The 15,512-nt window shown below is 40.4% G+C and overlaps 1 protein-coding gene across 2 annotated transcripts in view; it reads right to left on the reverse strand.

Annotated features, from left to right (window-relative positions):
* The window catches only part of LOC115217094 (E3 ubiquitin-protein ligase RNF123), a 121,610-nt gene that overhangs the window by 68,110 nt on the left and 37,988 nt on the right, over positions 1–15,512 (reverse strand). For both annotated transcript variants that reach the window (XM_029786694.2, XM_029786702.2), the window contains exons 4-8: positions 14,433–14,530; positions 10,895–10,949; positions 7,575–7,660; positions 7,289–7,375; positions 5,672–5,739 (exon numbers count right to left, since the gene is read on the reverse strand). In XM_029786694.2, the coding sequence (XP_029642554.1) occupies positions 5,672–5,739; positions 7,289–7,375; positions 7,575–7,660; positions 10,895–10,949; positions 14,433–14,530 (394 nt within the window). The remainder of the gene's footprint in view (positions 1–5,671; positions 5,740–7,288; positions 7,376–7,574; positions 7,661–10,894; positions 10,950–14,432; positions 14,531–15,512) is intronic.

Raw genomic sequence — 15,512 nt, forward strand, 5'->3', positions numbered from 1 at the left:
GCACTATCAATTTGGTACATTGACAGGCAAGTCTAGTGAGATTGTAGAGATGCTAGAGAGAAGACAGGTTGATGTATGCTGCATACAAGAGGTAAGATGGAGAGATGCTTCGGCTAGGGTCCTCACGGGCAAGGCACTTAGGAACAAACTCTACTGGCAAGGTAACACGGAAGGTGTAGGGGGTGTAGGCATTCTCCTTGCGGAGGAATGGGTGGATAAGGTCATAGAGGTTGTCAGGGTTTGTGATAGAGTGCTTAAGCTCAGGTTGGTCCTACAGAGTGGCACAGCTATGATTATCTCAGCCTATGCCCCACAAGCGGGACTACCAAATGATCAGAAGGACAACTTTTATGATACCCTTCTGCAGGCTACTTCAAAGACTAGTAACAAGGACCTCATCTTTGTAGGTGGAGATTTTAATGGGCATGTTGGGCGGGAATCGGGTATCTTCACTGGGGTACATGGTGGCTATGGTATTGGCACCAGAAATGATGAGGGAACTAGACTGCTGGAATTCTGTGATGCATGTAACCTTTCAATCTGCAACACTAACTTCAAGAAGCCAGTCTGCCACCTTATAACTTATCAGTCAGGAGACTCCGCTAGCCAAATAGACTTCATCCTCACCAGACAACGGGATGCAGGGTTGCTCTTGAATACAAAGACCCTCCCGGGTGAAGAATGTATCCCTCAGCATAGACTAATCATCAGTGACTTTAAGCTTGAGGCCAGAAGGACTCCAAGAAACAAACCAATCCAGAAAAGAAGGATTTGGAGGCTAAAGAACCCTTCGCATGGTCAGAAATTTAGGGACATACTCATCAAGAAATTTGATGAGAGGGAGGAGGAGCTTCAGACGTCAGACATAGAAGGTAGCTGGGAATTCCTACGGGACAGCTTGCTGAGTGCCACAGACCAAGTCTGTGGATGGTGCAAAGTCCCTTCCAGACCTAGAATTACGTGGTGGTGGAATAGTGCAGTAGATAAAGCCATCTGTGAAAAGAGACGGGCCTGGAAAGCCTGGAAGGATGGGGGCAACAGGGAACTGTACCAGATAGCCAAAAGGGAGGCTGGGCGGCAGGTATACATTGCCAAAGATGTAGCAGAAAAGAAGAAGTTTGCCAATGTCCAGCGTCGCGAGGATCAAAGAGCTGAAGTATTTCGGATTGCCAGACAGTGTGTCAGAGAAAATAGCGATGTTATAGAGAAATGTGTCCGCATGGATGATGGGGCACTTGCTTTTACTACTAGTGAAAAGAAAGAGGCTTGGAGAAGCCATTATGAAAGACTGCTGAATGAGGAGAATGAATGGGAGGAGGAGAGCCTGCCAAATGTTGACCCAGTAGAGGGACCAGCTACCCGAATAGACAGCTCCCTTGTAGATAAGGCAATTAAGGATATGAAACCAGGCAAAGCCCCTGGCCTATCAGGAATCACTGCTGAGATGCTTAAAACAGCTGGCTATGTGGGCTATGCCATAGTCACCCGCATTGTAAACCAGGTAGTTCACAATGGAGTCATACCCAATGACTGGTGCAGCAGCACCATAGTCAACAGCTACAAGGGTAAGGGTGATGCTCTAGATAGAAATAACTATAGAGGTATCAAACTGTTGGACCAGGTGATGAAGGTCTCAGAGAAGGTCATAACCAATCTCATTAGGGAGAGAATTTGTTTAGATGAAATGCAGTTCGGTTTTGTACCAGGTAGAAGCACCACTGATGCTATATTCCTGGTCCGACAACTGCAGGAGAAGTACCTAGCTAAAGATAAACCCCTCTACATAGCTTTTGTAGACTTGGAGAAAGCCTTTGACAGGGTTCCCCGTTCCCTTATCTGGTGGTCGATGCGGAAACTGGAGATTGAAGAATGGCTAATAAGGGCTGTACAGGCTCTATACAGAGAGGCTGTCAGCAAGGTTAGGATTGGCAACGAATATAGTGAAGAATTCCGGGTAGAAGTAGGTGTGCACCAGGGCTCAGCCCTCAGTCCCCTTTTATTCATCATAGTCCTTCAGGCAATAACAGAGGAATTCAAAACGGGATGCCCTTGGGAGCTCCTCTATGCCGATGACCTAGCTCTCATAGCAGAATCACTACCGGAACTAGAAGAGAAATTCGGGTGTGGAAGCAAGGGTTGGAATCAAAGGGCCTTAGAATAAATGTAGCAAAGACCAAAGTATTAGTAAGCAGCAAGAGGTACTCAGCACACACCCCCTCGGGTAGGTGGCCCTGCTCAACCTGTAGGAAAGGTACAGGTAGAAACTCCATAAGATGCACCCAATGTAAGTTATGGACACATAAGAGGTGCAGCAACATTAAAGGGAAATTAACAGATAAGATAGCTTTCATGTGCGGCAGATGCACAGGGACAATAGACACAACAGACACTCAGAAAACAGATTCCATCACACTCCAGGGAGAGAAACTAGAAGTAGTTGATAGTTTCGCTACCTGGGTGACCAAGTTAGTAGCGGAGGTGGATGCACAGAGAGTATCACCACTAGAATACGAATAGCCTGGGCAAAGTTCAGAAAGCTCCTACCCCTACTGGCAACAAAAGGTCTCTCCCTCAGAGCGAAAGGTAGATTGTATGATGCATGTGTGCAAACTGCCATGCTCCACGGTAATGAAACATGGGCTGTGACTGCAGAAGACATGCGTAGACTTGAAAGAAATGAAGCTAGCATGATCCGCTGGATGTGTAGTGTCAGTGTGCACGCAAGACAGAGTGTAAGCATCCTGAGAGAAATGCTGGATATAAGAAGCATCAGATGTGGTGTGCAAGAGCGACGCTTGCGATGGTATGGTCATGTGCTGCGGATGGATGAAGAGAGATGTGTGAAGAAGTGCCACTCCCAAACAGTTGAAGGTATCAGGGGGAGAGGTAGACCCAGGAAGACATGGGATGAGGTAGTCAAGCATGACCTCAGAGTATTGGGCCTCACTGAGGCAATGGCGAAGGACCGAGATCTCTGGAGATATGCTGTGACTACAAAGACCCGGGCTGCTTTCTGCAGCAATTCCACTTACCCACTACCCATTCTAGTACCCGTACCCCAAGGATCCCCAAAGTACCCTGGATCCCCAAAGTACCCCAGATCCCCAAAGTACCCCGGACCTCGTTGCCCCCGTGCCGCTGACACGTTAACAGCTCGAACCGATCGTGACCGATGCCGGACCCTCCGGCCCCTGTGCAGGTGGCACGTAAAAAGCACCCAATCCACTCACGGAGTGGTTGGCGTTAGGAAGGGCATCCAGCCGTAGAAACTCTGCCAGATTCAGACTGGAGCCTGGAGCGGCCCCTGGCTTCCCAGACCCGGTCGAACCGTCCAACCCGTGCTAGCGCGGAAAGCGGACGTTAAACGATGATGATGATGATGATGATATATATATATATCTACATATATATATATATATATATATATATATATATATATATATATTATATATATAATATATCATCATCATCATCATCATATATATATATATATATATATCATCATTATCATCGTTTAACGTCCGCTTTCCATGCTAGCATGGGTTGGACGATTTGACTGAGGTTTGGTGAACCAGATGGCTGCACCAGGCTCCAATCTGATCTGGCAGAGTTTCTACAGCTGGATGGCCTTTCTAACGCCAACCACTCTGAGAGTGTAGTGGGTGCTTTTACGTGCCACTGGCACGAGGGCCAGTTTGGTGGTACTGGCAACGGCCATGCTCAAATGGTGCTTTTTATGTGCCACCTGCACAGAAGCCAGTCCAGCGGCACTGGCAACAACCTCGCTCGAATGTTTTCTTTCACGTGCCACCAGCACAAGTGCTAGTAAGGCGACGCAGGTAACGATCATGCTCAAATGGTGTTTTTAACATGCCATCTTGTTCTTCACACTGTAGGTTTAATTATTATTCTTATTTCAGTGTATTTTGTCTGGAAATCTTTCATCACACAGCCTGTGACCTCTTCAGTGACTCTCCATTCTGTGTGTCTCCTCCTGTTCTGTTTAGTCTATTCTGGGCATTCTGTAGTACATATCCTTATCTGCATATGCATTTGTGTTTGCATGTGTGTGTGCATGTGTATGCGTTTTGTGTGTGTGTGTGTGAGGTCACACACAAAGATTTATGACAAAGGACTCTAAAATAGGAACAACAATAAAGCTGAAGTAAAAAACAAGTATACAGTGCATGTGTTTATTTGGCAAAGAAAAAAATATATTTCACAGTATTGACCAAACAATCGGAAGTTGTTATACATTGCTGGTCACAATGCACTTTGCATTATTGCTTGTTTTTACCAGCTAAGTGGACAGAGTGGAATGAAGTGTTTTGCTCAAGAACATGACACACCACCTGGTCTGGAAGCAAACTCACCATCTAGCAATCATTAGTGCAATACACTAACCACCAAGCTGCACACCTATATATAAAAATCCTTCCTTAAACTCATTATCTTGTATTGTGAAAGCACACTGATACCTTGTAACCATCACCATCATCATCGTTTAACGTCTGTTTTCCATGCTAGCATGAGTTGGACGGCTCGACCGGGGTCCGGGAAGCCAGTAGGCTGCACCAGGCTCCAGTCTGATCTGGCAGTGTTTCTACAGCTGGATGCCCTTCCTAACTTCCTAACACCAACCACTCCGTGAGTGTAGTGGGTACTTTTTACATGCCATCAGCACAGGTGTCAGGCGAGGCTGGCAACAGCCACGATCGGTTGGTGCATTTTATGTGAAGCCAGTCAAGGCAGCGCTGGCAACGGCCACGCTTGGATGGATTTTTTTACGTGCCACCGGCACTGGTATCACAACTTCAATTTCCATTGATTTTTTTATCGATTTTGTATCTTCTTTTCAGCTATTCCCACCAACACTTATATAACACAAGGTAGCCACATATCTCCTCTACTGTAAGACAACTATTCTTGTCTCTCTATCACACTTTGGCCTCTCAACACCTGGTATAAAGCCAACTCCCACTTTACTAAAACCCCACTAAGTCAAGGAGTCCTTTATTTTTTTGTCCTGTGAGTTACTTGGCGACTTCACTGATGCCGGTGGCATGAAACAAAGCACTCTGTACACTCTGTAAAGAGGTCGGCATTACAAAGAGTACCCACCTGTAAGAACCATGTCAAAACAGACATGGAGGCTAGACACAACCTGGGCATGTAGTAGAAGACAGATTCCCAATGTGCCACGAAGTGAGACTGAATTCAAAACAAGCCATGTGGTTGGACAGTGAACATAGCCATGATTAAACACTGACTTTAAACATAAATAAAATATAAAAACAGCTTTTAAATTCTTGGACAGACTCAGAGCATACCTTGAGGGGAGTGGAAAGCCACTGTGAAGGTTGCAAATAGCGATAAAAGGACTTTGACAAACAAACAATCAATTGATTGTCTAACCAACACATTAAACAAACAATTGATTAGTCAGTTGGTTAGATATTTAACTTACTAACAATAAAGAGGTGATATTCAATCAGTGCATGTGTTTATTATTATTGGAGTAATGACCCTCCCAAGACACAACAAGATTTGTTTCAACATTTGAATTTACATCAAGAATCTTGCAAACAAAAAAACAAAAAGCAAAGCTTTTAAATAGTTTTGAAGCAAAAATAGTGGTTTAGGAAAATAGTGGAATTAAAGAATTACATACCGGAAAAAGGTAATGGTTCCTTTGTCACAGTCTATTGCACAACTTATCACATCACCTGTTAACCAAGACTGAAAGAGAGAGACAGAGAGATTGTGATTCATTTCCCAGACATCAAATAATAATGAAGAATTAATATCTAATACCATATTCAAAGTATATAAAATGTCCTTTTTCCCCACTCACCAAAAAATGTATTAAAAAAAAAATCACCCCAAGTGTGGCTGTGTGGTAAGAAGCTTGCTTCCCACCCACAGGGTTCTGGGTTCAATCCCATTGCATGACACCTTGGGCAAGTGCCTTCTACTATACCCTCAGGCTAACCAAAACCTTATGAGTGGATTTGGTAGACGGAAACTGAAAGAAGCCTATTGTATATGTGTGTATGTGTGTGCATGTAGATGTTTCTTTGTGCCTATGTTCATCCCCAACCCATTTCTTTACTACCCACAAGGGGCTAAACACAGAGAGGGCAAACAAGGACAGACAAATGGATTAAGTCGATTATATCAACCCCAGTGCGTAACTGTTACTTAATTTATCGACCCCGAAAGGATGAAAGGCAAAGTCGACCTCGGCGGAATTTGAACTCAGAACGTAACCACAGACGAAATACCACTAAGCATTTCACCCGGCGTGCTAATGTTTCTACCAGCTCGCCACCTTTATCCCCAACCACTGCTTGACAACCAGAGTTGGAGTGTTTATGCCCTTGTAACTTAGCGGTTCGGTAAAAGAGACCGAGAAAATAAGTGCTGAAGTCAATTCATTTGACTAAAAATCCTTCAACACAGTGCTCCAGTATGGCAGCAGTCTAATGACTGAAGCAAATAAAAAGGCCCTGTATGCAAACCTGCTTTAAATATTTGAAGCTTTAATGCACTAAAAAATTTTTTTTGTGTTTTTGTGTTTACCTGAATAAATGCTGTTCAAAGTGACATGTCTAATATGCCTGTGCAACTTTTATGCCATCAAATATGCTTTCCATGCTGGTATGGGTTGGACGATTTGACTGAGGACTGGCAAGCCAGAAGGCTGCAGCAGGCTCCAATCCGATTTGGCAAAGTTTCTACAGTTGGATGCCCTTTCTAACGCCAACCACTCCAAGAGTGTAGTGGGTGCTTTTTATGTGCCACTGGTACAAAGGCCAGTCAGGCGGCACTGGCAACAACCATGCATGAATGATGCTTTTTACATGCCACCGGCACAGGAACCAATCAGGTGGCACTGGCAACGATCATGCTCGAATTGTGCTTTTTATGTGCCACCGTCAATTAATCTTTCAGAAGAATATTGGTTTCAAATTTTGGCACAAGGCCAGCAATTTTGGGGGAGGTGGTGGGGGAGTCAATTACATCGACCTCAGTGCTCAACTAGCACTTATTTTATCAATCCCAAAAGGTTGAAAGGCAAAGTCAACCTTGGAAGAATTTGAACTCAGAATGTAAAGACAGATGCAATGCCGCAAAGCATTTTGTCTGGTATGCTAATGAGTCTTCCAGTTTCTCACCTGATCTTTCAAAAGAATATTAAAAAAAAAAAATAAAGGAATGTACAATAATTATTAGGCAAAAGTTAAAAGCATAAATTTCAAGATGGAAACCTAATTGATATACACACCTCTCCATACCGTTGAGTTTTGACATTCCATTTGCAAAGTCTGTTACCATCATAGGCATAAGAATCTGTTGTATCTCCAACACCATTCTGTAAGATATAATGTGACATGAAGTCATATTCTATATATTTGTAGGAATAATGAAATAAAGGATCAGAGGGTAACATAACAGAGAGGGCAAAAGAAAAAAAAAATCACAAAAAAGTAGAATGTGAGGGAAACTACTAGTGCCCCAGCATGGCCACAGTTCAATGACAGAAAGAAATAGAAGATAAAAAAAATACTTGCCTCTTGAAAAAACTGACAATTTATGGTACACCAGCCCACCTGCATCACACCTTTTGAACCCAACATCAGTTCGTAGATCCATTTACCTGAAAGAAATTCATTTTGGAATAATTTTGGTTAAAGCAAGAAGAAAATCGGACATTTCGCTTTAATAGATATTTCTCCTAGAGGGGAATGGAATGAGGTATATGTGGTTAATTTTGCTTTGAAAAGGTATTAGTTAGCAAAAGGTAATTGTGTATCTTCTTTAGTATCATGTCAACCTTGATCAAATAGAGATATAGTGAAATACATTCCAACCATGACCATCCCACCTTTTTCAGCCATAGTCCAGTTTTAAGGTAGTAGAGTGTGATTTGAGGAAGATTTGACTGCTATTTCTGGCTAATTAGCTAGTGATCAAGAATCTGTACACTGAAATGATAACAGGGGCTGTTTTGGGGAGATAAGTGAACCTTCTGATTTGTGAGGGTCTGGCATAGAAAATCTTTAGACAAAGAAGCAAAATGTAGTCTTAGTGAAAGCACAGGGCTAAGTGGTTTGATTATTTTGGCTCATGACTGTAAGGTCACGAGTTCAATACCTAGCAGAGTATTGTGGCCCTGAGCAAGACATTGTATTTCATGCTGCTCCAGTCCACTAAGCTGGTAAGAATGAGTTGTACCTGTATTTCAAGGGGCCAGCTTTGTCACATTATGTACCAAGCTGAATCTCCCTGAGAGCTATGTTAAGGGTACATGTATTTGTGGAGTGCTCAGCCACTTGTACATTAATTTCAAGAGGCAGTTATTCCGTCATCACAACTGATGGAGTACCAGTTATATATATATATATATATATATATATAACTGGTACTCCATATATATATATATATGTATATTGATAGAAATGGTAAGACAACAAAAGAATGAAAGAGACCCCTATATATATATATATATATATATATATATATATATATATATATATACTACCTCCATCTTTCTCCCCTCCCTCCTTCACCATTTTCTATGTCTTTCTCTCTGCCCCCACTTTCTCTCTCTCTCTCTCTCTCTCATTGCTCACACGTGACCATCGTCCACCTTTCTTTTTCTCATGTGGACATTCAAAAGAGTAGACGATATTTGTCATGGACATTCAAAAGAGTAGACGATATTTGTCTCTCTCATCTATCTTTTCTTTTTCCAAAGAAAATATTTCTCCCAGCAGTTACTATTTTCCTCTCATTCTGGTCTAACAACCCTCCATGTTTGTTTCCATTTGGTTTCCTTGTATGTCTCCATGGTCATGTTTTTGTTCCCAACTTTGACCCTCCAGAAATCCTAAATTCTATTTTAGAATTTATGGGGGCAACTGTCTTTGAAGACTCATATTGTCGTTGAATGCTCGAAATGAGGAGTAAGTAGACAGCTGACAATTGATGAAGGGTCCTTTTTCTGTGTGTACTTGTCCTGTTTACCCTTTTTTTCTTGTTGTTTAGACATTTAACTCTTTTGTTTACATACTTCATGTTATTTGAACAGTTGGTAACATCCTGTACCCATATATATGTGTGTATATATATATATATATATATATATATATATATACACACACACACACACACAAAAGAACATGTTGCACCTAGAACCAGTCGTGAGTTGGATCTACAGCTTAAATTGCATTTGGTACTTACATATCTATAGAATCCTACAAATATATGATACCTTCATGGTTGTTTTACTACACTGTGAATGAAAAGTACAAACCAAGGCTTAACAAACTTTAACGGAGTACAAACACAAATAACTATTCACACAAAAAACTCATTCTGTCACTTTTCATGAGAAAGCTACACAGCTAATACCTAAATTTTAGCCTCTGCACTACATACAAACGATTCCTGTCTCTCACCAGACAAATTAAATTTGGAGTGCCTTGATTACAACTAAACATTTTCACTCAACCATGTTGGCCTCATTTTAGGTGCAAAATACACTGTCACATGACACTAACAATGGACGTAGCAGGAAGGAAACATACAAAAGGTTATAAACTTAATCATGTGTCATTCTCTACAAACACTTGAGAGAAAACATTCAGAGCATTGATGTATATGTATAATTATAAATAGGGCAAATTTTAACCATTTCTCCACAGACTGAAAAAATGATGAACAACCTTTATTGATTTTCGAACCTTATTGTGTTCTCATCAGAGGTGTCTACATCATTCTGACAGTCTCCAGAGAAACAAGCAGTCAAACTGTTTATATACTCAACAGATGCAGCAGTTACTCTATGAAGGAGTCCCTAATTTGCATACCTGAAGTGTAGGGATTCCAAACAGTTTGTCTATCAGTTCAATGCAGAAGCCAGTGGTCAGCCCAAGGCCACAGTAGAAGCCACTTGCTCAAGTTGTCACACAATGAATAGAACTTTAGACCATTTGATGACAAAGTAAACTCAACAACCACACAGTCATACCAATACCTAGCCACAGCCTGCACTCACACTAGCAGTAAAATACTGCAATTTCAAACCTGTCTTAATCAAACAACCATAACACTTAAACAACTAATAATAAATCTCTGAGCGAGGTATAAACAGTAGCTGCAACACATCATGAAGTATTTTTGCCACTTAAATGTGGTTAACCCTTAAGGGTGGATGCTACTGTAGCTTGTAGCCCCAGGAGGACACCTCCTCCAGCTGGTTATTGACATACTTTCTGTGCCCTATGATAGTGTGTCAATAGCCAGCTGGAGGAGGTGTCCTCCTGGGGCTACAAGCTACAGTAGCATCCACCCTTAAGGGTTAGCCACATTTAAGTGGCAAAAATACTTCACTTAAACAACTATTTTAAAGAAAATACCAAACACAACAGTTTATCCTTTGATATACAATATACTTTCATATTCCCTTTTCTCATTCAAACAGACACATCCAATAATAATAATAATAATGATAATAAAAATGTGGCATCTCAAGGCATCTACAGAACCAGTGATTGTAGGAGCTCTAGGAATGATAAAAAAAGGTACTGATACCAGGCTTACCATCCCTACAGGAAGTGCAAAAAATCGTGTTAACTTGAATGGCTCATGTACTGAGAAGAGCATTATAGCTGTGAAAACAACATGCATTCATGAATTCATTTATTTATTAATTTTCTAAATACATATTTTACCTGTGAATTTGCATGTGTAATCTGGGAATGCATACAATGAGCTTCTCTGCCCTAGGTGTACGGAAAACACTTGGCAAGAAATGGAAGAAAATTTGAAGAAAGAAGGAAAAAATAATAATAATAATAATAATAATAATAATAATGAAAATTATTACCTTTATAAACACAACAGTTTGCTCGAATTGAACTGAAGTTACTTAGGCTTGACACCTGTAGTTAAAAAAAACAAGATTCTTATTTTATTTAAGAGAAAAGTCATTCATCAATGAAATACATTTAGAAGTTCATAACTATAAGGTGTTAATTTTAAAACAACCACCCACAACCTCATCATCATCATCATTGTCCTCATTTAACATCTGTCTTCCTTGCAGACGTGGATCAGACAGTTTGACAGAATCCAACAAGCAGGAGCACTACATCAAGCTCCAATGTCGGCTTTCGTATGGTTCTTACAGCTGGATGCCCTTCCTAATGCAAACCACTTAACAGAGTGAACTGGGGGGGGGGGTGCTTTTTTACATGGCATCAGCAATAGTGAGGTTGCCAAGTAATTTACAAGACAAACAAGCATAAAATCTCTAAATTAAGGTGTCGAGCTTGTAGACGCATTAGAGCATTGGCAAAAGTGCCATGTGTTATTTGTTCCAGCTCCTGGTGTTCTGAGTTCAACTTTACATTTCATCCCTCTTAACTTAATAAACTAAAGTACCAGTCAAGTACTGGGGTGTGGAAGTACTGGCTCCTGTGCAAGTGCCACATTAAAAACAACATTTGAGCATGGCCGTTGCCAGTACCGCCTGACTGGTCCTCATGCCAGTCGCACATAAAAGCACCCACTACACTCTTGGAGTGGTTGGCATTAGGAAGGGCATCCAGCTGTAGAAAGTCTGTCAGATCAAGATTAAAGCCTGGTGCAGCCATCTGGTTTGCCAGTCCTCAGTCAAATTGTCCAACCCATGCCAGCATGGAAACCGGACGTTAAACGATGATGATGATGATATATATATATATATATATATATATATATATATATATATATATGTATCATAAGATTTTGGTTTCAATTCCTGGACCAGATGATGTTCTTAAGCAACAAACTTCATTTCACATCACTCTAGTTCACTCAGCTGGTGAAAATGAGTAATCGAGCGACTGAACAGCGTCCAGTCCAGGGAAGAATAATGTCAGAGAAACCTGAGAACTAGGCCTATACTCCTTAGGGAGTAATGGAGACTAACCAAGTACTGTGACTGACAGTATCAGGAAACTTTGCCTCTTGAAGTTGCTGGTCTTGCACCTAAATTAGCAACCATTATTTTATGAAGGTGATTATCTGGCAGAATCGTTAGAGGGTCAGATGAAATGCTTTGTGGTATCTGTTCCACCTCTTTATGTTTCTGAGTTCAAATCCTGCCAAAGTTGACAGTTTTTCATACCAGTGGATGAGGGTGTCGATGCTATCCACTAACTCTCTCTCTCTCCCATCTGGAAATTGCTGGCATTGTTCCTAAATTAGAAATGATTATTAAAGGCAGCAAGTAGGCAGAATTGTTAGAGTGTTGGAAAAATGCTTTGCTATATTTGCCCCAACTCTCTAAGTTCGAATTTCATGATGGTCAATTTCGCCAGAAGTCAATAATCCTCCTCATAAACAAACAACAATCAATATAATTTAAACAATCCTATTAATTGTATAACTCCATAACCCCCCCACACACACACACACACTTTAATAATACTCTAGTCAAAATTATTGATTCTGAAATCAGAGCCTCTACATGAGCTTTAGGTAATCAAAATTGAAATAAATAAATAGGTAATTTTACTAAAAAAAACAATAATAAACCAAAAATTCGATATATATTAACATTCCTCATAAATAATAAATTAATAATACCCATTCTATGAGACCCCTCCCAATAACAATAAACATAACTGTAAGGGTAAAGAAGCACTGACTGTATATAACATTATCTATACACCAACCTGTAGTCACAATAGACTTAAAATACCAGTGATTTACTGGGGTCAATGGTATTAACTAACACCCTCCCCTCTGAATTACTGGTCTTGGACCTAAATCAGTGTTTGTGCTCCCCCCCCCCTGCTTGAAAACCAGTGTTAGTTTGCTTATGTTTCTGTAATTTATCAATTTGGCAAAAAGAGATGTAAATTAGAAACCACTGTTATATAAAGGGGGCAAGCTGGCAGAATTGAAAGAAGGTCAGTTGAAATGCTTTGGTTGGTCTAAGGCTTTAGAAGAGTGGCTCCCAAACTATATTGGGCTGCTACCCACTTGACACCCAGACTACATTCCTAGTGCCCCTGCCCCAACTAACCATTGCAAACATAGACCTCTTTCTAAAGCAAATTCACAGCAATTGTATTTCACAAATAAAACTTAACCTAATGAACCCATTATTTTGTTGTTTTTACATGAATCGCTACCCCATTATTGCCCCACTTTCCTTCAATGCCCCCTTGGAACTTTCCACCACATCCAGTGGGGCAATACCACCCAGTTTGGGAACCACTATTTTACAAGAAGACACTCGGCCAAAGTGCCATGCAGTGGGATTGAACCGAGAACCATGTGGTTAGGGAGTGAACTTCTTACCACAAAGCCAAGCCTGCACTTATGTTGAAGACAATACAGAAGAATGGTTTCATTTGACAACTCAGACTATTTGTGCAATCACAAATCAATTTTGAAATAAAAATTCTTTGTTGTTGTCTTTAGTTTGTTAATTGTTTTTTCTCTCACCCCTGGCATACACCTATGCCAGGGGTGTAACGAGCCCACTTATGCGTACTTTTCCTTCATGGACACTAAAGTCTGCTTGCGAAGACCTGTTGAGGCAAGTGAAATCGAAATCAAATTTGATTACTGGCATCCGTGCTAGTGGAGCGCTAAGAGCACCATCTGAGTGTGATCGTTGCCAGAGCGGCTAACTGGCCTCTGTGCCGGTGGCATGTAAAAAGCACCATTCAAGCATGATCGTTACCACCGTCGCTTTACTGGCACTTGTGCTGGTGGCATGTGAAAAAACATTCAAGCAAGGTGGTTGCCAGTGTCACTGGACTGGCTCCTGTGCAGCTGGCACATAAAAAACACAATTTGAGTGTGGCTGTTGCCAGTACTTCCTGACTGGCCCTTGTGCCGGTGGCATGTAAAAGCACCTACTACACTCTCGGAGTGGTTGGCGTTAAGAAGGGCATACAGCTGTAGAAACTCTGCCAGATCAAGATTGGAGCCTGGTGCCACTATCTGGTTCGCCAGACCTCAGTCAAATCGTCTAACCCATGCTAGCATGGAAAGCGGACGTTAAACGATGATGATGATGATGATGATGATGTTGGGGGAAGGTTTCCAATAAAGCCATGTATTTTTGTCTTTCTACAATCTGATTGTTTTGACTAAACTGAAGTAAATTATCAGAGCGGCGAGATATCACACCATTTATTAATCATCCAATCAACTCAGTGCTTTTCTATCAATCCTCTTTGTTTGTAATTTGTCGCTATGTTAGTGTCAAGTGGCTAGCCAAAGGTACACTACAGTGATTACGATAGGACAATATCACACACACACACACACACATACACGCACACACACAAATGCACACACACACACACACACACACAGATGATTGTTCATTGAATCACAAACAACAATATCTATACACTCACTCCTAATCTATCTGGCTCAACTGCAAGAGTCCGTGCACTCCCAGAATTCTCAAACAGAACTTCAGAACAACCCAATCGTCCTTCGGTAGTTGACACCTCTGTAAAAAGAATTGGAAAAAAAAGAATTAAAATTCAAATAGGCAAAAAAAAAAATAAAAAAAAAAAACACTTTTAGGAAAACAAAATAGTATTAAAAAAATAATGGCATAACTTTTAAAACAGTGTAAAGCCAAAAATCAAGTCTATTTTAAATGTGGTTTGAAATCTGTATAAAATTTTAAATGTTATTTGTATAATGTTCAATGTTTTGAAAACAACTTCAAAGCTTATTGTAGTTACATATAATAATAATAATAATAATAATAATAATAATAATAATAATAATAATAATAATAATAATGATGATAATAATAATAATAATAACAACAACAACAAGGCAACACCAACATCCTCTCAACGATTAGCTGGAGATGATTTTTAAAATGAGAATGAACCCAACCACTCTCAAAAATTAAGCAAAAAACTGGAAAAATAATTCAGAATCCTTGTCCAGTACCGGATCGAGCCCAGAATCTAATTAGTTTGTGCCAGTCATGAGGCCAAACATCCCTGACAGTTTCATCCGAATCCGTCCAGCAGTTCTTGAGATATCTTGTCCATGGATGAATGAACAAACAAACACAACTGAAAACAATACCTCTGCCTTCACTAAAGGCAGAAGTAATAATAATAATAATAATAACACAAAATACCTTCTATGTAATCTCAAGTTTTAAAACAAACATAATTTTCTTATGGTTTCTTAAACATTCACTAGGACAACACTAAATACAAAACCAAATATATGGCACCCTAGGCATAACACCAACATGAACTTCCAACTTGTTGTCTCTTGAGGCCTCTGAGTGAGACTTGGAGCCAACTTGTACAAATGTAAAGCAAAAGTCAAACATAGAATAATAATAATAATATTTTCAACTTAAATCTTAACTAACTATTGATATTCATGTCCATATTTTCCACTGTTCCCTATAACACAGGCTGAGAATACAGACATATTATTGGATTTTTTAAACACAA

Source organism: Octopus sinensis, linkage group LG1 (genome assembly GCF_006345805.1).
Source record: "Octopus sinensis linkage group LG1, ASM634580v1, whole genome shotgun sequence".
NCBI lineage: Eukaryota > Metazoa > Mollusca > Cephalopoda > Octopoda > Octopodidae > Octopus > Octopus sinensis.